Genomic DNA, 27,779 nt, shown 5'->3' on the forward strand with positions numbered 1-27,779 from the left:
CGTATATATGAACGGATTGTAATCTCTGCAGTTTAATGTTTTCTGTTATCAGTGTTCAGTGTTTAGCTTATAAAGGTAGTTGATATATACCTGGAGTAATATCCCTCTCTGAAGCATTTAGATCTGAGGATTTAAGAGGTTTTAATTCTTAAGTTGATGGTTTATTATCATAAGAAATTGTGTAAGCGAAGTGTCTTTAGGTTTGCTGTTTAGTATGTAAGTACCTCTGTTTTCTCTTTTTTATTTTCATTGCACCGCTTGCATTTTGTTTGGTATAACAGGTTATGGGAATAATGCGAGTCAACGTGGAGAGAGTATTGGAACGTGATCAAATACTGAGTGAACTAGATGGAAGAGCAGGTGAGAGAGGGAAGAAATTGCTTAAAGGATGATAATGTTTGTAGATTTGTGCCTGCAGTTGGGAAAATTTGAAAGGGTGTGCTTCTGTCTAACATCATTAGCTTACAGTGAATGCTTACTACTAACTACTAAAAATGCATCAAGTTTATTAAAAGACTGAATTTGATGCTTGCAGTTTATGCAGGTTTATTGGGAATTAGTATTACTGTACTATACTTTTTCATCTTGGTTTTTGCTTACAGCATCTTATGGTACATAACCAGGTTTTAAGGATTATCTTCAGTAAAGGATTCATTGTTTAGCATAGGGCTTCACATTATGGTGGCACTTGGTTTTAGATACAAATTGTACCTGTGATTAAAATTATATAGTAATGTTTAAATGCTTTTGTGTTTGTTGAGTAGACCACAAGGTAACAGTTATTTAGGTTGGAATGCAAAGTGTTTTTTAAATAGTGAGTTTGATAAGTGTATTGGGGTATTGGGGTCTGTAAGGGATTAAACTTAAAGGTAACCTTTGTTGTTGTAAGAGGTAGTCATTTCTTAGGTAAGAGCCATTGGAAAGTTTATTGCCCAGTGTTTCTCTTATGACTGGGATCATTGTATCAATGATTGAATTTTTATAAAAAAAAAAAAGAAAAAAGAAAAAGAGCATTACGTTACCCATGCTAATTATATGAAGATCTATACAGATGGATCAAAGTCGGATAGTGTGCTGTTATCCTTGGTGATACATCATATACAGCTAAATTACGTGACTGCATCAACATTTACTGCTGAATTAGCAACCGTAGTCTCTGCCCTAGATTTAGTTTTTCAAAGTAGTGACACTAATTTTGTCATATATGTACATAGTCAGATTCTAAAAGCACTTTAGAAGCTGTTAGAAAATTCAAAGTTTTCATCTATTGATTCAAAAAGTTTAGGAGTTGCTTTTCACATATATTGTCGGCATAAATCAGTCTCTTTCTGAAGACGGAAGCGAAAGCTGCTAGTTCTGTACCAGAAACCACTTCCAGAAAATTGCCTTATACAGACCTAAAAGGTACTATTAGGTCTTATGATTTAAGTAAATGACAAGAAAGGTGGATTTCTCTTCTTGCCAATAGTAGTAAGTATAAAAATATTAGGAAAAATACACTGCTGTGGCCTTCATCATTCGTGCTTGACAGATGAACAGAGGTTATTCTAAAGAGATTAAAGATTAGGCGCACTCAGTTAACCCCTCAGTTTATTTTAGAATGAAGCAGCCCACCAGTTTGTGTTTACTGTGACAAGATACTAACAGTGGAGCACATTCTGAGGGTTGGCCCAGATATTTTAACCTAAGGAGATGAAGCAGATATTTCTGCTCACATCTTTTTAAAGTGTATACAAAATTTTAATAACATTTCCACGCATAAGACAATCTTTAAATCCTAAAATTCATCCCTAAAAATTGGGGGTTGTCTTATACTACAATTCTAAAAATCAAAACTTGAATTCAAAGATGTGTATCGGTAGGCTAGCCTCAGCCTTGGTGGTATAGCCTAACCTGAAAATTCACATTATGAAATAAATGATAGTAAAGGTAATAAAACCATTTTTACCTTTTATATTATTGGCATATCTTCATAACAAATAGCCTATTTGAGGAATGATTCTGAATCAATAAAACAAACTTATCTATGCGATCCCAGCTAAGAAAATGTAAACATCGAGTTACAGATGCTCTAACAGCAACCTTTATCTTTCGGTAACATTATACAAACTTCAGTGGTAGTGTAATTACGGTATTAATAACATTTAGGATAACAATATTGATTTTTTATAAAAAGTTTCTCATACATATCACAAGATTAATCACAGTTGCCACCATCATAAGGAATCCAGTCCGGTTCTGGCAAGTCGACTTCGGCTTTGTCGTTGATGTCATACACATCATCTTCGGTACCAACCATGACATTTTTAAAATGATTTCATGACACTTTCAGTTTTCACATTCCCCATGCTTTTATAACAAAAATGCAGAGAACATCACGTGAGGCAGCAAGCAAAGCTGTTTGTAACTGTTTAGAACAATTCACTCTTATGAACGATAATTGTGTACAATAATTATTGTTCATTATTGTATTTTTATTAGCAGTTCAAGAATAGCAACGAAACAAAACAGTGGTTTCCCTTTTAGGCAATGTCTGTATGAAAAACATGATATAGAATCTGCTTTGTTAAACCCACCTTTGATAATTTACAAAAAATGTATCTCTGAATTAAGTTCCATTTGGCAACTAAGACAGTAGTGATACCGGTAAAATGCGATCAGCTGATTATTTTAAGACTGTAATCAAAACTAGAATGCAAATGATGCATCATAGCTCTATTTACATATTGTAATATAATAATACATGCAATTTGATTACAGTAAAACAAGTTTTATGAAAATTATCATTATTCTCAATACAACTATTATTCGACCTTTGCAAGTGGATATCTATGAGTGTAACAACCTAACCAAGGCAATGCTCTCTCTCTCTCTCTCTCTCTCTCTCTCTCGTCTCTCTCTCTCTCTCTCTCTCTCTCTCTCTCTCTCTCTCTCTCTCTCTCTCTCTCTCTCTCTCTCTCTCTCTCTCCTTCCTGTAATACTAATGATACTCCTCCAGTAAAAAATTCTGGTTTTTAGAATTCTGGATGATGTGATTATTGTAAACGTATGACATAAACAACCGAATTGAGAAACAGCTGATTGCTAACGTCATTTACCGTAACTTATCGAGTGTTTTTTAGAGCTCTGTTAATGTTGTCAGGTTGTTAAACCCTGCCGATTCTCAATGGTGGTTTCCATAAGTAAAAATAAAATACATTTTTGTTCATCCCTCATGCAATGGAGATCTCGAGAAAGAATACTTGTAAATTAAAGCTTCAGGTTATGGCCGAGAACGAGAAATTTCTTTTACAATGAATTAATGTGTGCATGTTTTCAACCAAACTTTGTTAATTTACGATAAAAGGTATCTCCGAATTATATCTCTTCTAACAAATAATGGCAATGAAGATATCTATAATACTCAAATTAACTGAGATTTTGAGAATGTAAATAATTTCAAATGCAAATGATATACATGACAATGTTTATCTGTGATACAGTAACAATATGATACTAATATAGTAATAGTATACTATAATTGGATACAACAAGCAAAACCACCTTTGTTTAAGTCATAGATATTACAAATTTAGTTGTACTGTTTAATTTTTGCAAATAATAAATTTTCTCCAAAAAAAATTTTGGTTTTGTAATTTATAAGTCGTCCTATACTACAGATATGAGATAAATTAATAAAAATTTGCCTTGAGTTTTTACCTCATCTTATCTAAAGATTTTCTTATACGTGGAAATACACAGTACTAGTTTTTTCTTTATCACATCGTTGAGATTTTTAATGACAAACATATTTTTGATATATATTATGCCATTCATTAAACTTCATATCTTTATTTTATTTATTAGTCACATCTCTATTGATCATTTCTTTCACAAATTCAGTTATTCATTTACCATAATTAAATTTATTCACCCTTTATTGCGGCGCTGAATGGTGTTTTTGGTTTCAGTGCTTGGGATTTTTCCCTAAATATCATGCATCCATCCATCCAATTTGCATGCAACTTTGACTTGAAGACAGATTTGGGAACTGGCATTGGTTTTAATTTGGTGACTGGCTGTATACAGTCAATCCCAGCCTATTCACGGTTCCAGATTCGGCTTCAACTATTCACATAGGAGAGTATATCGACATTAGTTGCGGAAAATTCACCTGTTCACAGAATTTTTCAGAGATATTCAATAGTTACTGTATTTTCATATTTTTGTGACTAAATACATTTTTCATGATAAAACTTTACAATGGGCAGTTATAAGCATTTTTAGAGGGGTGTTAAGTATTCATGGATTTTAGCTACTATTTGCGGATGGTTGCTGTCCCTATCCCTTGCAAATTCTGCAGATTGACTATATATGTTTGTGTTAGAACAGTAAATCCAAGAAAAAAAAAATCAGTTGCATTCCTGGGGTTTTCTGGAAGATCAGGATGCTAGGTTATGGTATGTCTGTCAGAATAAATAGCTTGCTCAAATGCAAATGTTCATCTAGCTGGTTTCCTTCTAGAAGTGGAGGGAGTACAAGTAATGTGGTAATTCAAATATATCAGATTCAAGTTATAAAGAAGGAACATGAGAGGAATATTTATAGTTTTGGGTACAAACAAAATTTACAAGGAAATAAAATTTTTCCATGCATTTTCAGAAATGTACAAAATGTTAGGGATAAATGTAAGTTTTCTGTTTTAGTAGAGCCATGAGAAAATTTTAGTTCTTATTGTGATGGATCTAAAATGTAGTGTTCTTTGTTAGAAGCATGTTTCAGAGAATGTGCTTAGGTATAAGAGTTGAAGTGACTAAGATTTCCTAATGACTTTGCCCCTTAAAACAACAAAGGTAATTTTTAATTTTTTTTAATTTTAATTATAAATTGCTGTATTCATAAAAAATGGGGTTGGGGTTGGCTGTTAGTGATGAAGCTAAAATGTAAGGTGAGAAGTTGTGTGTGGTTTTGGAGTAATGTTGACTTACTTTACAGGGCTACAGTAATGGTGAATGAAACTGCATTTTCTTCTTATTTTTTTTTCTCTTGTGGGACAGTTATTGGATGTGAAGCTTTTATTTTTGCAAGAAAATGTGTTTGTAGTAATTGGATTACTTTTGGTTTACGGATATTTAAATTCTTGTGGGTGGCTTTTATCTCATGCTCTATTGATATGTTATCGTGTGTTGTGGATTTTTTCATGGATTCTAGGTTGTCGACATCATGCGGACTAACGTGGAAAAAGTCCTGGAAAGGGATCAGAAACTATCTGAACTGGATGATCGAGCAGGTACCAGGAGTTGGTTGCTCTTCTCTTTAGACATAATACAATCTAATTTTGGCCAAATTTGATTCTTATTTTATCATTGAATGTTGAAAGGCATTACTCAACTTGACAGTTTGTTTGCATGTTGACATGCAAACTTACAAATTAAGAAAAATATTAGTGATTCTGAAATAAGAATTGTTTTACAAGGACTTTTGAAGAATGTTGTGGAAATTTAGTTTATAGAGTTTGAATTAATGAGTGCAATGAAGCTTTTAACTGAATAATGCCTTTTGTAGCTTTTCTTTGTGGTTGTAAGGGTAATTTTTGGTTATTGAGGAATAGAAATTGGTTTGATTAAGATTTTATCAAATGGAATGGAAAGCTGAATGATCTAGATAATCTAAATTTACCCCAACAACCTTATTGTGTTGTAGTAGCTCAAAAGTTAGTCTATCCTATGTATTTCTGTGAACATTTCAGACCTCACTTTTCTCTTTTTAGATGTTTTCAGTTGTTATTGTCAGGTGCTTCCGTATTAACCTGTCAGTAATAAGAGCATTGTCTACGTACATATGACTCATATGTAAGTGTGATGTACTACTGTCCTAACAGGTGTACTTTTCTCATTTCCTTTTGACATTACCCCTTCCCAAGAAAAAAAAAAAAAGCCAAAATTGTAAACTTATGTATTTCTACCATATTTTCCTCCTGAGCATTCATATTGTCTTGTCAAGTTTAGGTGGTGGGCTTGATGAGAGAGAACGTGGAGAAGGTGCTCGAGAGAGATCAGAAACTCTCAGAGCTTGATGATCGTGCAGGTATAGAATTTTCGGGGCCCCTGTGTCACTTTTTGAGATTTAGATCTAGGAGATTCTCTATGAATATGGCACTAGTTATATAGCCTTCATATGCTGAAGAAGACACATTTCCCCACTTACACATACATACACACCATTTTGGGTAGTTCATAATCACAGAAGTATTTGTTATTTGCATTATAAATCTTCATAAATTGAGTAGAGTTTTTGAACAATATGAGAGAAGTTTTGTTTGGTTATTTGCATTATAAATCTTCATAAATTGAGTAGAGTTTTTGAACAATATGAGAGAAGTTTTTGTTTGGTAATAGATGAGGGTACATCCTCATGTATAGTTATAGAATTTTAATGTAGAGAATATGTTTGACATTGCTCCTCTGCATTAATATTTTTATTATCCTACCCCACTTTTTGCATTTTAAGATTTGCACTGTTTGATTTAGTTGCCGAAGTAATTTAAGTAATTAACATCTTTGGGACGTGCAGTCAGAAGGGGTTCAAGTTTTTTTTGAAATATTCATGGTAAACACTACTGGTGATACATATTTAAATATGACAACTATGAAACTTGAGATGAAAGGCTAAATTTTGGTAAATTTATTGCTGAACTTAAAGGGTTATATTAAAGTTAACTGATCATCATATAATCGAATAAGGACTTTGGCTCTTAAAGATTTCTCTGCAAACATTGTGGTGTCTTAGATTACTTTTATGTAACCTTCATGGTGTCTAGTTTTTTCTTTGATAAATTGGTTATACCATTTAAGAAGGATATTATTCTGGTTAGGTTAACAGGTATGGAATTTTATGGTACGGTAATAGGGTCAGTTAGGGGCAAAAACGTTGTGGGAATTGCAAATACTTTGGAATAAGATTAAGTAATCTCTTGACTAAGTTTATTATATGTATGTAAAGAGGACCAGTAACTAGAAAATGAAGTTAAACCAAGGTTTTGTTTGAGAGGTAAATAATCTGATAGGTTTACTTTGCCTATTTTTAGAAGATCCAATTACTATGTGATTATGAGTTACCTTGAGTACCATTTAGAGAATCCCCTGCAGTGTTGTTTAGCTTTTTGCTGTGTTTTATTTTTTCATGAGTACATGTATACAACTTGAATCAGGCTGGGACAACAACTGATTCAAAAGTTAAATGTTCTGAGCACTAACCCAGTCAAAAAGACATTTTTTAGAACATTAGATGGAAATGCCTGGTCATTTCTTTGATGTTTTCAGCAGCTTACTCAGTTGGAAAGTAAACATCCAGAGCTTTAAGTATGGCATTTTAAAACAGTTGAAGGAAACTTGTTACATTGCATTCTTTTGATAAATTATTTTTGGTTCAGTATTATTAGCAACATTTAGAAAATTGTCTACCAAATAGATTGTAACCATCTACATCCATTAATAACGTTCATTTTAACCTCTGGAGTACAATACAATATATTTTTTATGTGAAACCCATTACTTATTGTGCCCTTGGTTGTCAAAAAAGTTCCCAAACAAAAAATTCTCCAAGATAAGTAGAGGCATAGCAGTACTGCATACGCAAGTACTATTGTGCTTGTGCAGTGAGAGCCATTGGGTCTTGGCTGACAAGTCTGTTCATTGTTTGTCTTTTGCGCAGACTACCAGTGGTAGTATTGATGAGTTTTACAATTTGATCTCTCCTTTTTTTCACTTTATTCATCATTTATATTAGCTTTGTGATTTTCTCTTGATTACATGTACAATCTGAACTGTGATAACAATTCAGCTGTATTGAATTTCCATCTACTGGTATCTTTGATTAGTAATAATCAGTAAGTAACAGTTTTTTCAAATCAGTTAAGTAAAACTGGTTGTTTTCTCATTTTGTTCATTTTTTTTTAGAGTTTCGGGTAGTCTTCAGGTGTATTTTATCAAATTTCTGATGACTGGTATTTTGCAGTGGAATTTTGCACACTTTACTTATGGTTAGCACTATTTGGTTCTAGTGTCTTCCAACGTTATTCTTTTCTTTGTTACAGAGAAGTAAGCTCAAGTTCTTTCCTTACTACTCTCAGGTTGAACGATGGAGTACCCTACCTCCCTCTCTTGAGTCACTGAAGACCCAGGAAAGCTGCTTTCAACTCCAACACATTGATGTGATGTTCTTTGTCCTGTACTCTCCATGCCCCTGAGGCCAAGAGCTCAAGACGGGTCTTGAGTACAAGAGCAGATCCGGAGAGGGTGAAGGGGGTGAATTAAGAGGAACTCCCTTTGTCAGGCTCCTGTGTCTTAGGTTGACCCTAGTAGCTCCTTGTGGCCCTAGCTGAGTGGCTGAGAAAGATTCCACCATAGCACAGCCTTCTTTGCCAATCTTGTGTGGAGAGATGCCACCAGTCAGTAGAATCCGTATCTCTATTTCTGGTGTCTGTCCAGTTTCTCTTTTGAGCTGGAAATCTTACTTGTGAATTACCAGCTCAGATGTAAAGCTAGTACTTCAGAGGATCTTCATTAGCCATATACAAGATGAGCTGTCTGCTGCTGTGGTTGGTGTCATCAAAAGGATTTTTCTCCACTCGAGTTCCTGTTCAGTAGACAAGATCATCTGGATATTTGCCAGAACAGAGGAAGTTCATTCTGTTGATACAGGCTAGACGCTACAGGGCTGACTTGTGATTAGTTCTCTGAAGGATGTGGACATCACTTCGCCATAAGGATTCTCAATGAGGCTCAAGAGCTTTGAGCTGTCTTGTTCACCTAGGAAACTCAGACCTCCTATATGGGACCCTACTCTGGTACTGGGTAGTCCCACTCAAGCTCCTTCGAGCCCATGAGTCGATCATCTTACAGGAAACTGCAAAGCGCTCAAAGAAAGACTGACATGTCACGAGGTTCCAAGCCTGGTCGGTGACCAGTTTCCACCTCATCTACACATAAGTTGCCAGATGCCACAGATTCCTTGTTTTACAATCTTTGGTTTTAACCGGCTTACTACTGGCGCAAGAAGATTATCCTATTGTTAAGACCGAAAGTTTGATTAAAAATTTGGCTTCCTTGGAAGAGTTGGAGAGTTTCAAGGTTGGGCTTTGATGGAGACTTGGAACAGGTTGGGGTCAGTAGCTTTCGAATTTGCTCCAGAATTCATAGCTAAGACCCAGATTTCCACAGTTCATGATAACAGTTGTGCTTCCTTTTCCGTCCCTTAAGGTGTGGAGTTTGTTGTCGGTAACTTTCAAGAGTTTCTGTTTTATTCTGTCAAAGCACTGCGTTGTTTTGAGGATCTTGTCAACGAGAGTTCAAGTGTTGTAGACTTTGTGTTAACACAAGGCAGGTCAAGATAGAGGTGTCCTAGAATACCCTTTTGTTTAACTAGACGAGGTGATTAGGCAAGCTTACTCCACATCGTGGATTTTTGTCACCATTTAGGTGCTTACAGAGGATTAGATTCCTTCCTGGCATTTTAGAAGAACTTATCTCTTCATAGGATTTTGAATGCTGGCTCCTGACTGAATCAAACCACTTTCACTCTTTCTTCTACCTGAAGGGAAGGATGTTGCCCTCAGATCCTTGGACACCTTTTCCTTGGGTCCAGTGGTGGCTGTTCAACAATTGTGACTTATCTCTTTATGTCTGGAGTTGGTCCAGTTTCTCTTTCGAGCTGGAAATCTTTCTTGCAAAGCAGCAACTCAGATGTAGGGCTAGTACTACAGAGGATCTTCGTTAGCCATATGTAAGATGAGCCGTCTGCTGCTGTGGTTGGTGTCGCCAAAACTTTTTCTCTCCACTCAGAGTTCCTGTTCAGATATTGGAATATTGGGTGGACTGAGTCAAGATATCTGTGTTGCATAACAGTAAAGATTGTCATAGAAACGTGCACAAAACTGGGTCAACATTTTTTATGGAAAATATAATGGTTGTGGACAGTATGGTTGTGGACAGTCTTGCCAGAAGAGACCAGATTTTCTTTTCACTGTATTGTGTATTTTTGGGGACACTTGATGGTAGACCTGTTTACAACCAATTGTTATGTCTCTGCAACGTTCTTTCTTTTCCTTCATATCTTGCACCTCCTCTCCCTGTTAAACTTACTGGGAAACTTCCCACCTTGGAAGAATTACTGTACTGATGACATTTATGCAAGGTCCATCTGAATATAGAGTCATTGAGTCATTGGCCATCATGCATTTTTATAATCATTGACCATTATGCTATTTTGAGTGAAGTAATATAAGCATGAGTTACCAGATGCCACAGATTCCTTGCTTTACAATCTTTGATAGTTTTTTTTAACCAGTTTCCAGCTGGCGCTAGAAGATTATCTTATTGTTAAGACGAAGGTTTGTTAGCTATGAAAAATATAAATTTATTAAAAATTTGTCCTTTCCTGAAAGGCAGTAGTTTTGATGCTCCTTTTGTCATCACTTGTGTTATAAGCCTATTAAATCGCAGCTTTGTGCCTGTACCTCTGCAGAACTAAGGATTCCATGGTTGACAGTACATCAGGAATCATTCTTTTCATTGGATGCATGCCTGAAGTCTATATCATTAGGGTGCCATAGCAGTAAAAACACAGGAGGAATGTGGAGATGATGACTGACTTAATAACAGCCTAGATCCCTCCTCTGAGACATGAATCATATGTCCCAAAGCTAACCCCCACAAGGCATGAGTACAGATATACAACCATCCGAAGTCTACCTGCTTGAGATGAACATTACTTTAAGTCATTAGTCATCTTCATGAACTTGTCATTAAAACCATAATGTTTATGTTTAAAAATTTGGATGTGGATAAAACTCATATTTCACGTACATTTCCTCAACTTTGGTAGCTTCACTTTCCCTCCAGTTATCATATACTCTCAACATGACCTTCCTAAACCAACACAAAACTTATTCCTAGTTGCTGCTTCCAGAGTTGGGTGATTCAATGAACATGTGATGGAGTTTTCAAATATTATGTGGCTGTATCTATTCTTGTTGAGATATTTCAAGAGGAGGTACACATCATCACCTACTTCATACAGTCTACAACTTCATATCTTGCTATCATTTCAGATGCCTTTCTTAGTTCTTGACATAAAGATTGAATTTTCTTACTTCTTATTCTCCAACCAAATCCTTCTTTCAGTTGTGTGTGTGTGTGGATTTGATAACTTTAATCCTCTCCAAATGAAATAAAGGTTGGAGACCAAGGTAACTGATTTGTCTTGAAAAAAAATTTACAAAATAATTTCTCTACATTCCTGTTGTCATAAGTTACCTAATTATACAAAAGAATGAACAGATCTGTCACCTGAGACCTATTGGGTCTCACTGAGCCTGTGCAGGGCTGCTGCTGTTATTCTCCCCCTTTGGAGAATCTTTTGGAAACATTTTGTGACAAGTGAAATGGCACGATAAGTAATGGGAATGTATTTTAGATGTAAATTATTGAATATTAATTTTTTCAAAATTGCTATTAATTTTTTAAGACTCCAATATCATTGTAATTAGAAAATAGTAGGACAAATAGTGAAATGGGCTTAATGCTTATGTATTCAGAACAAGATTACAGTACTGTTTCCGTTATTGGATATAATTTGCATGTCTTGGAGAACCTCCCACTGAAGGGATATTTCTTTATGCCATAGCATTAATTGAAGATGCTGTATATATAAGACAGGATCCCACAACGCTGATGGCTTGAATCATGAAAGCTGTGATTTTGAATTCCATAGAATCGTGGCAAGAGACTTGTTATACCTAAGGCTCTGCAATAAGACATTACCTACATGTATTCCTCGTTTCATCCTAAGGTCTCTGCAGATAGTAGCAGTTCTGAATAGTACACACTTCCCCAAACAGCATGGCTAAATGATGTTGATTAGTAACAAACTTGGAATTATTGGTAATTGGTTATTGATGAAGTTGTGTATACATACATATATACACAAAATTTTTCCTCATTTTCTTGAAGACAAGTCATTTGCATTCCTTCTGCTGCCTTCATTCTTTCCTTTTTCTTTGGGGTATACCAAGTTCCAGGTATTATTTTTAATTTGCCTATGTCAAATTCAATGAACTATGTACAGTGTGATGGCTAGTGATTTTTATTTTTCATATTAGAACAGGATGTTAGTCAGTAGTTCTATATTTAGTTTGCTATAATGGTAGTAATACTTTTACCGTAATACAGAGGAAGTTCAGGTTTGCCAAATTATTGTAGTCTAGATATCGAGTGGTAGGTTAAAGCTGTTGGTATTCTGGATATTGCATATTGTATATTTATTTTCTTTATACAATAACAGGCGCTTGTTATGATACAGTAATGCAAACTAGGAAATGCAACTTCACAGATTTTTTTTTAACAAAATGCTGTGGTCAAAGCAAACATTTCAAGTGGTTGGAAGCCTTGCTGATAATGAGCTCAGACAATATTATTACATTTTAGGTGGAAGTTTGTAAGCTGTACATTATTCATTACAGATTTTAGAAATTTGACATTTTGAATTCCCTCCCTGGTCTAGCAAACAGCAAAATTACCATTTTACAATCATTCCCAAGGCCAATATTTTCCAAGTGTCAGTGGTGTCACACGTGGGTAATCTTTAGTCATCTTAGAATCAAACGGAGTCATAAGTGTGTGCATGACAGTAATTAACATTAGTCGACAGATGCTCAGTTTTTTCTTAGAGTAGGAAGGTAAAAGCAAAAGGACACGGCGCACCAGCACTAGTAGGACGAAATGCAGTGGTGTATGCAATAGCAGGACAGTCAGTGATAAAAAAGCACTATATTTAATGGTTCTTTCATGTGCATGACTATCTTCACTTTTGTGCATGTAGAAAACACACAGGTCAAGTAAGTACTGTAGCTTTAAATTCAGGGAAGTTTTGATTTTTCTTGTGATGCAGTGCTGTATTTTATTGCACAAGCAAAGTTAAACTATAGAAGCAAAAGTAGTTTAGAGCTAATTTCTGATTTTTTGTACAGTACAGAGCAGTCATTTGCAATTTAATGTGAGTTTCAAGATTTTTATACATTTGTAGCTGAATTTGATATAGTAGAATATATCTTCACAATAAAATCACAGTAAGTAAATTGCAGTCGAGTTATTTTATTATTCTGAAAAGAATTATTATTGATGATAATACAGTATAAATTTTTGTGACATTTGAAGGGGCAGGAGATTTGTCAGTTTTAGTCTTCTGTTCAGGGGTTAATAAATTTTGATGGTTACAGATGCCCTCCAGCAGGGAGCCTCACAGTTTGAACAACAGGCTGGCAAGCTAAAGAGAAAAATGTGGTGGAAGAATCTCAAGGTGAGGAGACAGATCTCAAATTTTTGAGGTAGAAGTGAAAACATTTAACCAGAAAGAATAGTCTTCCTTTTCAGTATTATTGTAAGACTTGAATCTGAAATATTTTGAGGTAGAGGTAAAAAAGTTTTACCAGAAAGAATAGTCTACCTTTTCAGTACTGCTTAGTATGGTTTTTTTTTTTATAAGATTTAAGTTGATAGTGTTAATTTGTTCTTTATTTGTGATGACAAGGATATACCTTTGAATCTGACAGTTCTATTCTCTAGGAATGTTTAAGGATTCCATACATCTGTTCTATGGCAATTTGTTTCATTTTTTGGCTATAATTAATTTAGAGATACAACATTGATATCTTAATTGTAAATTTTTTATTGAGTTGAAATGTAACTATATAGAAGCTGGTTAAATAGAAGAGTTTGAGTATTGCTTTTAGTATGTTTATGGCCTTGTTGACCAATGCCTTTCCAATGACAGATGATGATCATTATGGGAGTTATCGGTCTCATCGTCCTCATCATCATTGTTGGTAAGTATTGTTGATAACTTTTGTATTCTTTCATTGTTAGGCTTTAGGGACCTTAGCTTTGGGATATTTAAGTAATTAGGATTATCAGGTACATTGTGTTTTAGGGATGACATGTTATGTATGGGCCAGTACCATGCTTTTTATTAATGAATAAAGTTCTGCTAGCTACTGTATTGTTTGAGTGTAGAAGAATATAACTAGGTTTGTGAAAGTCAGTATTGTTAGGTGAATGCATGGTACTGTAGGCAGACTTGGACGTAAAGTTCAGCTATAACTCTGAGTCAGGTTTTAAGAGACTGAAATAATCTTTTGTGCTAAGCTCATTGCAATAAAAAGAAATCAGCTTAGTTCTCAAATTTGGTTTTTTCTATTGATTTAATGAGGGCAGTAAGTTTTTAAAAACTGAAATGGACTCAAAGAATACTGAGAGTTTCTTATGAAAAAAAAAAATAATGTTTTGAAAATTGTGGCTTTTCTGTGTTAAGGAAGTTTCCAGGTTTTGCTTAAATTTAGGAAGGCTATGAAATGATAAAATTATTTCAAGGATGAAAAAGATTTTGAAGCCTATAAATTTAATACCATCAGAATTTGAGTAGTTCTTAGGTTAGATTTAGCCGTACGCTCTGTTAAATGATATGAACAATTTCTTTCATATCCATAATATTTACTAACAAAACATTTAACCATTTTTTTTATCAGTAAGAAGTTTTTCTAGTTTACCTAACCCTCGTGAGCCTGGTATGTAGTAAGATGGGATAACTGGAGTGTTGTAAACGTAAGAGTACCTATGAATTCGTGCCACAGATTATCAAGTATCCTGCTAATTATGATGTAGAATTTACTTTGAAGCCTTCAGCTCATTGTAAATTTTAAAATATTGGTGGGCATGCATGTGGCTTTGTGAATTTGATTGGATAACTCATTTAGCCCAGAATATGGCATAGACACTGCACTTGCAATGGGTATGCTTACACACATTAGAACCCATCTTATTATATATTTATAGGACACACTCATATATAACCTTCATCCCCCCATCCAAACTTGTGCAACTTGACGCTTACTTGAGCAATGTTCTGTTACAAAGTTTGGTGTTTCTAAAAAATCAAACTTTATTCTATACATAGCAGCTAATAGTCTTTCAGTTTCTATAGGTTAATTTTTGTGTTTTATTGAAATATGTTGTAAAGTACATAACTGAATTAAGACTCTGATAATGGAATTTTGAGGTACATATGCCTGTTTCTAAGATTTTCCTCATTTTGATAGCTGTACTTGTAACTTTGTGATAACTGAAAGGCTGTGAAGCTTAAGTATGAGATTGAGGTTTGGTTTTTGCCTCAGCTTTATTATGGTGTTGGTGTTTGACAATGTTTGGTTGTATGGGTTTATGGTTTCTCTAATTCTAAGTTAAAAACATGAAGTCTAACACAAAATTTTTCTCTTATAGTTAACTTCATGTAAATCGGCGTGTATCAATGTCTTCTGTTTGTGCGCTAACAAATAACAAGGTCAGGCTCTATTTGGATGTACGGTGCCTTAGTGTGTATTAACGTGTGTATTTGTCATAATGTGTGTAATCGTTGCTCACAGACACACTTCCCTTCATGGAGTATTGCCTACGGTTATGCAAACTCTCTTAAATAAGCCATTGCATCGTTTTAAAGTATCGTAGATTTGTTTATAGTCCTAAACAACAAATACACCTTGGATACACTAGAATAATGTTATGGTAAGTCTCTTCTAGTGGTCCATAATATGTTTTTGAGTGTTTTACTGATAATGCTGTTATTTTGTGTGGCTTATTTGATATTGACCCTTCTTACCCATTTTGCTCGCTCGCAGGCATTTAATTGGATATTTGACTCCATGAAGGTGAGGGGACAGTGCCTCTGGTGAATTATGTTGTGGTGATTATGTAGTGGTTGGTTGGCAGTAGCAGCACTTGTGATAGCTACGGTTTATGGGTAACAGCCAACTTTTTTTTGCTTACGGGAGGATTAGAAATCAGTTTTTGGTAAGATCTGTTAAAACTTAAAAAAAAGCACTTGAAATGCAGCTTGTGGAAGTAAGACGCAAGAAAGTATCGTATTGTATTTGTATTTTGTAACGTATTGTATTCCTAGTCACATTGGCACTTAGAAGCAAATTTGTTTTACTGCACATTGTCTAAATTTTACTTTGGTAATTGGTATTAGTGAGTAGCTCCCTGTAGGAAATGTGGTGTAGTGGTTATTTTTTGTCACCCATGAACTATGGCTCCCTCCCAGGTGTCTGTTAGTGTAGGGCATTTCTTTGTTAAATGTGATGGAAAGCTGTAAGACTTCTGCACCTACACAACATGGTTTCCTTCACCCATCTGTCACGGGACGGTTCGGCCTTACTGACGGTGTTTTGATAGACTGAAGTTGTCTAGTCTGTGAACATGCATGTTGTATGTAATGGTTATCCACGAACCTCTGTACAACAGACGTTGACTATATTGCTGATGCTGTTTGTTGTCATATATTGTGGTGAAGAATGAAGTGCTATATAGGTGACTTATTGATTTGAAGGCTTTGGTGCATTAGGTGTTGGTTAGTGAGATGGTGTACACACTAGCCAAAGACAGGATTTTGTCATAAAGGATTCTTTTGTGTTTTTCTTTTTTGTCATTGGTTTGCTCTTTTGTCATTAATTTGCATGGAAAGGTTGATTGTTGTTATAGGGGACTTGAACAACCAGTTGTGAGAGATTTGTGACGTAAACTGGCTATGTGTAAAAGAAAAAATGTGATACCTGGTGCATAAGAACCCATGTATCCTTTGGGTCTCAATGGATAGAATATTATAGTGATGCAAATCTGGTGCATTTGCTGTTCGGTGTTATTTCTATGGTTTTTATGAATTGTTATTTCTGTTGTTTTTATAAATGGTAGGGTCCATTTATTGCTTGTGGTTCTATATTTTCAGTTTTATACATTTAACTTACCTGTCAGATATATACTTAGCTATTTGACTCCGTCGTCCGACAGAAATTCGAATTTCGCGCACACGCTACCTGTAGGTCAGGTGATCTACTTACCTGCCGCTGGGTGGCAGGACTAGGAACCATCCCCATGTTTTATCATATTTTTTCTGTCGGCCATACTGGCAACATCGTTGTGGGTATCTCCGGCTGGATTCGTATTTTGCATCACAATTGATCTTCGTTTGGACTTCTCGGTGACGTATTTGCATTGATTGTACTGGCATACGCGATTGTGGACCGTTTTTGGAATTTGATTTGGATTGTTCAACATGATGTCTGATTCTGGAAATGTGGTGAGAATGTGTGTGAATGTGGGTTGTAAAGTTAGGATGCCGAAGGCATCGATTGATCCTCATACTATTTGCAAGAAATGCAGGATGTATGAATGTTCTTTTGGTAATACTTGTAATGAATGCAAGGATTTGAGTGCGGAAGAATGGAAATCTCTAACCTCATACGTGAAGAAGTTAGAAAGAAACAGGGTGAGGAGGTCTTCTTCCAAACCTTTATCTATTTCTAGCGGGGTTATCAGTAATATTATACCCTCTTCTCCTTTTACTGCCCCATCTAATGTACCTGCTCCTTTATTAGAACACACAGATTCGGCATCTGAGATTGCGAATCTTAAAGCCGCCCTTCGGAAAATGGAAACCAAAATGGCGGCCTATGAAGGTAAGCAGTGTGATTATAGTGCTGTGGATAGTGATATAAGTGTCCCCAGTGCAGTGGAGGGGGCGTCTGATTGTCTTCACAACGCTCCCAGGCCTAGACCTCTTTCAAGCTCCCAAGCCCAGAGGAGAAGGAATGTCGAAAGCTGTAAGGAGGTTGTGGAGGATCCCCAACAGTCAGACGTCCCTTCGGCATTTTCTGTATCGCCACAGAATGCCAGAGAACGCTACAGAAAAAGCGTTCTGCGTGAGTGTTTCTCCTCCTCGGAGAATTCCTCACCTAAAAGAGGTTGGAGATCGGCGGATCTTTCTCGCCCCCTTAAAAGACGTTTGGATGAACCCAGGATTACTTCTAGTCCTGAGCGTTTTCAAGAGGAGGACCATTCAGTAATTAAACAACCGAGGGTAGACAATAATGAAGAGACTAAAAGAATCCTTCGCACTATGCAGGATTCCATCACTTCTCTTGTGGGAGTTCTGTATAAAGACCCTCCCAGAAGGAAAGACGATTTCCTTCCTATTAAGAAGTCTAGGCTATCGAGGGTTCAGACTCGCCATAGTATTTTGTCTTCCTCTGATTTGGAATCGGATTCATCAGCCTTGCATAGGCCGAGCAGGATCCGTTCTCCTGTCAAACGCAGGCACGAGACGCCAGACAAGAGCGTCGAGTTTGCTAGACGTGAAACGTCAGCCAGGCGCGAGCGTCAAGATAGGCGCGTCACGCCAACCAGAAGCAGGACGCCTCCCAGGAGCGAGGCGCCAGGCAAGCGCCAGGACGCTACGAGGCGCGAGACGTCAACAAAAAGCAGGACGCCTCTCAGGAGAGAGTCGCCAGGCAAGCGTCAGGACGCTCCAAAGCGGTTGACACCAGCCAGAAGCATGACGCCTCCCAGGAGCGAGGCGCGAGGCAAGCGCCAGGACGCTTCGAGGCGCGAGACGTCAACAAGAAGCAGGACGCCTCTCAGGAGAGAGTCGTCAGGCAAGCGCGAGGACGCTCCAAAGCGGTTGACGCCAGCCAGAAGCAGGACGCCTCCCACGGGAGCGGCTTCTCCTGATAGAGAATCGGTCAGGAAAGAGCGATCTCCTTCTAACATGGAACTTGAAGAGATTTCTGAGGAAGAAGTTTCAACTAACGAGGGACTTTCCAATTATAAAGTTTTAGCCTCGTTACTTCTAGAGGAGTTTGCGGATTCTCTTAGTCCTGCAGCTCCTCCTTCGCCGAGATCTCTGTTTTCGAGCACAAAAACCCCGAAATCCTCGGCTTTCTTAAAGATGAAACCGGCGATCTCAATGAAGAAAGCCCTCCAGTCTTTAGATTCGTGGCTTTTATCTAAAAAGGAAACTTGGAGAACGGTTTATTGCTCTCCTCCCTCCAAACTGATGGGGAAAAGAGGCATTTGGTATAAGACAGAAGAGGCGATGGGATTGATGCTCCCTTCGTCGGCAGATTCAGATTTCTCGAGTCTTGTAGAGTCTGTGAGAAGACAGTCTCTCAATTCAGCAAAGGCGTCCTGGAGTATGCCGGAATTAGATCAGCACCTTAAGGGAATTTTTCACGTCTTAGAGGTGTTCAACTTCTTGGATTGGTCTCTTGGGGTGCTGGCTAAGAAGACGAGTGAGCCAGATTTTCTTGATCCAGAAACTTTGCACAGTGTCCTATCTTGCATGGATAAGGCTGTGCAAGATGGTTCTGGTGAGTTGGCGGCTCTTTTTGGATCTGGAATGTTAAAGAAAAGATCTCTTTACAGTTCCTTTCTGACGAAAGGAGTTTCTCCTTCTCAGAGGTCCGCTCTATTATTCGCACCTCTGTCAGAACATCTGTTTCCTTCATCTTTAGTGAAGGATGTTGCGAGATCCTTGTCGGAAAAGGCTACGCAGGACCTTCTTGTACAATCTACAAAGAAAAGTAGACCTGCAGTTAAGACTCAGAAGAAGGTGGCTCGGACTCCAGTGGTGCCCTTTCGTGGAGCCCCTTCAACTCGATCAACTTCGGAGAGAAGACCCTTCGACAAGCGAGGGAGGTCTTCCTTCCGCTCTTTTAAAAAGAGCAAATAGCAGCCATGTCCTCCAAGCACAGGTAGGGGCCAGACTTCAATACTTTCTGGACGCCTGGTCCGTAAGAGAAGCAGATCCCTGGACTCTGTCTGTCCTACAGAAGGGGTACATCATTCCCTTCGTAGACAGACCTCCTTTGGCAACATCTCCAAAGGATTTGTCGACGAGTTACAAGGACCCTGGACTGAACGAGAGACTCCTTCAGACGGTGGTGTCGATGAGGGACAAGAATGCAATAGAGCTAGTGCAAGATCCTTTCTCCCCGGGGTTTTACAACCGCCTTTTCTTGGTTCCAAAGGCTTCGGGGGGATGGAGACCCGTCCTAGATGTAAGCGTCCTGAACAGGTACGTGGAGAAAAAGAAGTTCTCCATGGAGACTTCAGCTTCAGTTCTGTCTTCCCTACGTCAGGGAGATTGGATGGTATCCCTGGACCTTCAGGATGCTTACTTTCATGTTCCGATTCACCCATCGTCAAGAAAATATCTAAGATTTTTTGTTCAAGGACAAATCTTCCAATTCAGGGCCTTGTGCTTCGGCCTATCGACCGCCCCTCAGGTATTCACGTATCTGATGCGGAACGTGGCCAAATGGCTTCATTTAGAAGGGATAAACATCTCAATGTATCTCGACGATTGGCTAATCCGGGCCAAGTCGGAGAAACGGTGTTTGGAGGACCTACAGTCTACTTTGAACCTAGCAAAGACATTAGGATTACTCGTGAACCTCGAGAAATCGCAGATGATCCCCAGTCAGAACTTAGTCTATTTGGGGATTCGGATGGATTCTCGGGGTTTTCGGGCTTTTCCGTCCCAGGAAAGGATTGCTCGGGGATTACAGAAAATCTCGAGCTTCCTAGAGAAAGAACGGAGTTCGGTGAGGGAGTGGTTAAGTCTTCTGGGAACCCTTTCCTCACTAGAACAGTTCATTTCGCTAGGAAGACTCCACCTTCGCCCTCTTCACCTTCGCCCTCTTCAATTCTTCCTAAGAAGAATTTGGAGTTGGAAGAACGGGCAACTTTCGGACACTTTCAGTATTCCTCTGGAAGTAAAGAATCATCTGAAGTGGTGGATTTTTCCCTTAGAAAAGAACGAGGGCTTGTCTCTAGAAGTTCGGAACCCAAACCTAATCTTGTTCTCAGACGCTTCAGAGAAGGGATGGGGAGCGACTCTAGGGACAAAAGAAATATCAGGCCAATGGAGGAAGGATCAGCTAGACTGGCATATAAACTCCAAAGAACTTTATGCCGTTCTTCTAGCTCTAAAAGCCTTCGAGACAGAGGTGTTAGGTCAAGTGGTACAGGTCAACTCGGACAACACCACAGCGTTGGCCTATATCAAGAAACAAGGGGGAACTCACTCTCTTTCTCTGTTCCATATAACAAAAGAGCTGTTGTATTGGGCAAAAGAAAAGAAAGTGACTCTTCTCACAAGATTCGTGAAAGGAGAGAAGAACATCAGAGCAGACAGGCTAAGCAGGATAAACCAAGTTCTCCCCACAGAATGGACCCTTCACATTCAGGTGTGTCAAGATCTGTGGTCCCTGTGGGGCAGTCCACATATAGACCTATTCGCCACCTACCTATCCAGAAGGATAGAGAACTTTTGCTCCTTAGTGGAAGACCCGAGAGCGATAGCGGTGGACGCCATGCTGCTGGACTGGTCAGGCCTAGATGCCTACGCCTTTCCCCCCTTCAAAATGTTAGGAGTGGTGTTAAGAAAGTTTGCGGCATCAAGAGGGACGAGACTAACACTCATCGCTCCCTTTTGGCCGTCTCAAGATTGGTTCACAGAGGTACAGGAATGGACAGTGGACTTCCCAAGATCTCTTCCACACAGGAGAGATCTTCTCAAAACAACCCCATTTCGAGAGGTACCATCAAAACCTCCCCGCTCTCGCTCTGACTGCCTTTCGACTATCGAAAGACTTGTCAGAGCGAGAGGCTTTTCAAGCAAAGCTTCAAAAGCAATTGCTAGAGCCCGGAGATCTTCAACTATTCGGGTCTACCAATCAAAATGGGATGTATTTAGAAGATGGTGTAAGAAGAATAAACTGTCCTCTTCCGATACCTCTGTGACCAACATAGCTGATTTCTTGATTTTCCTTAGGGAAGAATCAAAATTATCAGTTTCTACCATTAAAGGTTATTGAAGTATGCTTTCGGCCGTATTTCGAAACAGAGGTTTGAGAATTGCAGAAGATAAAGACCTCCACGATCTTATTAGATCTTTTGAAACCTCAAAAACCTTTTCTCCTCGCACTCCGAACTGGAACCTAGATGTAGTTTTGAGATTTCTATCATCTAGTAGATTTGAACCTCCTCTCAACGCGTCGTTTAGAGATCTAACGAGAAAATGTATTTTCTTGTTGTCGTTAGCGACTGCGAAGAGAATTAGTGAAATACACGCTCTAGATTCTCGAGTAGGATTTAAGAGTGATGCGGCAATTTGTTCTTTCCAGACTCTGTTTCTGGCCAAGAACGAGAACCCCTCTAAACCCTGGCCAAAGAGTTTTGAAGTTAAAGGACTTTCAAATCTAGTAGGAGAGGAATTAGAAAGATCTTTATGTCCGGTTAGAGCTTTGAAGTTCTATTTAAAGAAGAAGAATGAACTAAACGGATGTAAACAAAGCCTGTGGTGCGCAGTTAGGGATCCTAGTAGACCCATGTCAAAAAATGCATTAGCATTCTTTGTGAGGAGCATTATTACGGATGCTCATAATGACTGCACTGAAGACTCTTTCAGGACTCTCCGAGTGAAGGCTCATGAGGTTAGAGCGGTAGCCACTTCATTAGCATTTCAGAAGAACATGTCTTTAAAAGACATTGTGGATGCGACTTACTGGAGGTGTAATTCAGTGTTCGCATCGCATTATCTCAAGGACGTTAAAGTAACATATGAAAAGTGTTTCTCTCTGGGTCCTTTTGTATCAGCCGATACAGTGCTGGGGCTGGGAGCACATAACGATCCTTAGAAAAATTTGTATTTGTTCAAAATTTTGATAGTACATAGATCTACCTTGTGAGACGAGTTGTTGGTTTTTTCTGCTGATTAGTATGCTTGCTGGCGCACGGACGTCCGAGCTTGGATCAGTGGGGGGAATCAAGAGACGTCTTACTGACTAGATTGTACAAACATTTTTTTTAAAATTTTATTTTTAATTTTGTACTTTACTGTACGAATGTTTGTGTTTCGAGTTTGTGGTCGTTTGCAAGAGGTTAGGGGATAACTTCTTGCAATCTTAGAACTAACATGGATAGGTTGAGGTGATCGGGATCGATGTTGTGCTCCTTGTATAAGGTCTTGTCAAGTAAGTGGATAAGCACCCATTGACGTAGTCCTTCCAGGATCTACCAAGTAAGCGGGTAAGACCCCTTTGGCAGAACCACAAGAACTCTTAGCCATAGATCAATATCTCGCTGAGGCTCTTGAGACTGTCTAGACTCCTGGATTCTATTCATGAAGTCTTCAGTCTAAACAGGTAGGAACCAAGGTTTTATTTATTTATTACCTACAACGATAGTTGTGATTCCTGTTTGATTCTATATTTAGCTGTCTCTTTCCCACCTCCAATGGTGTGAATCAGCTAAGTATATATCTGACAGGTAAGTTAAATGTATAAAAATGATATTGTTATTATACAATAAAGTTTTATACATACTTACCTGGCAGATATATACAAAATTATACCCACCCTACCTCCCCTCAGGAGACAGGCGGTATAGAAAAAATATGATAGAACATGGGGATGGTTCCTAGTCCTGCCACCCAGCGGCAGGTAAGTAGATCACCTGACCTACAGGTAGCGTGTGCGCGAAATTCGAATTTCTGTCGGACGACGGAGTCAAATAGCTAAGTATATATCTGCCAGGTAAGTATGTATAAAACTTTATTGTATAATAACAATATCATTTTACTTGTCATGTGGGTGCTACTTTAGACCATGACCATGACAATTTTAAAGTTTTTACATGGGTTTTGGAGAAAGTTAAAACCAAAATAGACAGTGTTGAGAATATTTTTTGAGTTTTCCATTTGGTTTGCAAGTTTGGTAAGTTTTAAAAGGTTTAATTCAATGAAAAAGTAATGTGTTATCATTTTGTATTTATTTTTCTTGCAGATTGACTAGATAGCTCTATCCTACAGTTTGTTTTGAAGCCTTAGGAATAGTGTTGGTTGCTATTGGATGCATGCTTTGTTTAGGAATCTGATTCATTTTCTTTTGGTAGGTAGTAAATTACAGTTGAAGAGGTTACTTTGAGGAGTATGTATACATGGGGATGAATGAGATCACATTATAATTTTGTATTCAGGATGAAAAAGTGAGATTTAAGGTTGCCAAGTAAGAGAAAAAGACAATGACCTTGACAATGTTAGTGTCGTCATTTCAAATTTTTTTTCAAAAAATCTGTTGTAAGAGAAGACTAAAGGTTGACTTTTTTATCAAAGAAAAATGTAGAATGAGTGTTAGTTAAGGTTAAGTGTGTGCAGTAGCAAATTGTCTTGTAATTGATAACATGTGAGAGCTGATGGAGAGACAGACAGGTGCAGTATTGCTAGTTCTACTTACGTCATCCACATCAGAAGATGAATCAAAACAAGTTGATGAGAATGGATCAGTACTACTTCAGAATACTATGTTGATTAGGTCACATTGACAGTGCTCTCTACTACAAGTGAAGTAGGCTGTGTACTGAATATCTAGGTGATTTCAATGAATTTGTTTTGCTGCACTGATATCAGTAAAAGCTTTGAGTGCTTTCTTTCACCAAATTTATGGGAATCATTGAGTACGTGCTCCTTAAACCTTGAGCATTTATTTTGGAATTTTTCCGAGATATTTCGATTTTGGAGTAAATTAATTTATAGGAAACCGGAGAAATTTTCATGCAATAAAATTATGGAAGAGTTTTTTAAATGAATTTCCAATAAAATTTATAGAACTGAACAGTGGAGAATATTAAATTTTAATTAGAATGTTTTCATTAGAATTTAAGGAACTGAACAGTGGAGAACATTCAATTTTAATAAAATCATTGTCTTTAGAATTTATGAAACTAATCGGTGGGGAAAATTAAATTCATATAAAATTATTTTAATTGGATTTTATAATTTACATATTGTATCAAAGTCAAGGTTCAGTGCACTAAAGTATTCATGGGTTTCAGAAGCCCTGATGTTTTGATGTGGAGTATGGTAGAGAAGGGGAAGGGGGAGTGGGGAGAAATAAATATAAATATAAAATGACTGGGCCAAATTTTTTGTGGGAATCTAAAATGAATGCTGTACTGCTTTAGAGAAGTTTGAAAAATGTTCTTGCAATATTACAGGGGCTTTGAGGTTTCTGAGGTCTTCATGAATGTTTAAATTTTTTTTTTAAATCTGATTATCTCTATTGTTCTTAACTTTGCTGAGATTGATGCTTTGTGATGGAATCATACTGTTCCATGCATCTTTGTAAAGCCTTGAGAGCCATAGAGAGGCTTAAAATATGATTCAACTTGGGTAATATTGGGAATATCATGATCATTATTAGTACTAAATTTTAAAGTAGGGACACATGAATTAAAAAAAAATAATTTAGGGACACAGCAGGTAGTCATTGTTCAGTCGCAAATATTTTGTACTTCATTAAAAGTTGGTTTGGTGATTGGATATTTGCCCTTGGCTATTCTCCATGAAACTTCTGATAAGTGATAAGAGAGTACTTTTAATCAAATATTGAGAAGAAATTTTTCCAATTGAATTTCATGGGGTCCTATTAGCAATATATAAAGAATTTTTTGTAATAAGTGAAACCACAATATATTTTTAACCTTTTGCTTTGAATTACTACTTCATTACTAATGCATCTTGTTGCTTTAAAAACTCAGCCTATGCTATAATGCTGAGCATGGAGTCTTGCGGCAGCACAGGGGGGATTGGCGTTTTTCTCTACGACGTTGTCACCGACGAGCGTCATGTACCTGTCTCCTTCTCCAGGTTGTTTTTTTTCTCTTTTAGAGCTGATAAAAATTCACACACTTTTCCTTTCCTGCCTTCTTTCGGTGAAAAGGTCCCTACCTTCCCAAGGGAAGTGATAACAAGACGGACAATGTAGCCATCAATAACGCTCAACAACCCAACAACCAAACTTCCTACACGATGAATAACGCCCAATAACGCCCCTCACTCTTTGCAGTCAAGTTGGGCATAGTCGAGGTGTAGTGAGTCACCTCACCTCTCTCCTCTCACCTACTGTGAGGTAACCAGATCTACAAGTTCACGGGAATGGTCCGTTGGGACACAGTTTACACACTCTATTTGTAAACAAATTTATAATTGTGGCAGAATGCAAATATGCCTCCGTTAGAGAGACAGAATGCCAAAATTGAGGAACATGCAAAGACCTCGCTATTATATGACACTAGGGGTAGCATTAATATTTTTCGCGGAGGTTGCGTGGTTGCCTGATGATCTCCACTTTTTTAGGAATGACTCTTCTAACTTATAATCCTTGTCTTTCAATGATGCACTCAGTAATGTATTAATTGCCAGAGAAAAGTTTTATTTATTGATGTAGTTTTGTTAGACTTGTTATAGCGTGTCCAAGCAATGTGCATCATTGAAAGGGCAAGGTCTTTTAGGCCCTACATAAGAGACACTGGTGCCAGCTCGTTGAATACAGTATGCACGTGTTTACTAGTACCTGCTTGCAATAGCTATCTGCTTGAATGGTTGATCGATTGAAAGAACTTTTATGTATTTTACTTGCACTTTATTTGGGTTTGTCTCTTGCACCTACTTAGCCACAGATATGCACTCACTGTCTGTTCACAGCATTTTGGAATTTTTCAAGTCCTATATTCCTATAAAATCCTCTCTTATTCAGAACTATTGCTCTTAGTGTGGGAAAGGCAGATTATACGTGGATATCAGGAAAGGCAAATTATGCGTGGATATCAGTGGTTATTTATGCCTGACCATTTAGGTAGTAAGTTTAATTGATTAGCTTTTTCGCTTATGTTTTGAAAACCCTTTGCTCTCTCTGTCGGATGGTGCATGGTGGTTTTATCTTCATACTAATAACAAGTTTAATCTTTCCCATTCCAAGTATCCATCATTAAACATGCCACCCTAAATTTATCAGAAAAATTCTTTTTGAACAATAGGTAAGGAGGGAGATATTTCCTTTAAAAGGTTTTCATTTGAGGTTTATTTGGTTAGATGAATTTCAAGTATGTAGATTATGGCTAGTTTTATATTTATACTTTAAACAGTTTGGTTTTTTAACTTTCATCCACATAGGCAGTGCTATGTGGTATTTTTTTGCTTATTGAATCTGTTTGTTTTCTTGGTTAGAGAAAACTTCGTATACAGATTTGTCTTTTTAGTTAGCCGAGTTCAGTAACTTTCAAATGCTTTGTGTGTTTTAGTTAAAAACAGTTTAATATACAACATCAGTTCTTTTGGTTTTTCCCTGGTCTGACACTTTTTCTTGTTTGTAGGTTAATTAATGATTTTTTTTTTTGTAGATTTTTTTTTTTTTAAATTAACCGGGAACAAAGCAGTGTGTAATATATGAAACTTGGATGCTTATAAGAGTTTTGAGCATGGCATCTGCCTTGAAGCAAGATGAAAAGAGCATCTAATTCCAGCAAGAGTTTTTAGGATTAGTACTATATTGTTGGAGGTACTGTGGCAGTTAACTGGCCCCAAAGGGGTTTGGTATCTTAAAGTATTTGTGAGATTGAGGAAGAATTCCTCATAGATTTGTTCATAGTGCCTGATTTTCTTCTTTAAATATGTCACAAGATTAAATATTTTTAGGTAGTGTGTAAAATTTTATACATCCAATTTCTTGATAGAGTAACTTAGGTTAGAATTAAGCCAACTCTTTTCTAGAAATTTTTCTTTTTGATATAGTACACTTTTATTTTTTTAATAACTTGTAGTTTTCAGAATATTAGCATGCTTTCAAGTTTCTCTGTATCTCACCTTATAATATGTTCACTGTTTTTTTTTTTAACAAAGTTGCATTGACTCTTTATGACTACTTTTCACAGCTTTCCAGTGCTACTGGTGATGCAACTTTGTTAGTTTTTCCTTGATAATCTCAAGTTTGAGCTTTTTTCATTGTTACTCATCCACATTGTTTAACCTATTTGGCATGGTTATTTTTATATGTATGTTATGTATCTTTCCACTTT

At 37.3% G+C, this 27,779-nt stretch overlaps 2 protein-coding genes across 2 annotated transcripts in view; one reads left to right on the forward strand and one right to left on the reverse strand.

Annotated features, from left to right (window-relative positions):
- The window catches only part of LOC135200334 (large ribosomal subunit protein eL22-like), a 182,782-nt gene that overhangs the window by 48,767 nt on the left and 106,236 nt on the right, over positions 1-27,779 (reverse strand). The window lies entirely within an intron of this gene.
- Positions 1-27,779, forward strand: part of LOC135200335 (synaptobrevin-1-like) — an 84,648-nt gene that overhangs the window by 33,839 nt on the left and 23,030 nt on the right. Inside the window, 5 exon segments of the mRNA XM_064228905.1 lie at positions 5,191-5,269; positions 13,256-13,335; positions 13,810-13,861; positions 25,646-25,746; positions 25,748-25,834. Of these exon segments, the coding sequence (XP_064084975.1) occupies positions 5,191-5,269; positions 13,256-13,335; positions 13,810-13,861; positions 25,646-25,746; positions 25,748-25,786 (351 nt within the window). The 3' untranslated portion in view covers positions 25,787-25,834.

Source organism: Macrobrachium nipponense, chromosome 26 (assembly GCF_015104395.2).
Source record: "Macrobrachium nipponense isolate FS-2020 chromosome 26, ASM1510439v2, whole genome shotgun sequence".
In the NCBI taxonomy this organism is placed as follows: domain Eukaryota; kingdom Metazoa; phylum Arthropoda; class Malacostraca; order Decapoda; family Palaemonidae; genus Macrobrachium; species Macrobrachium nipponense.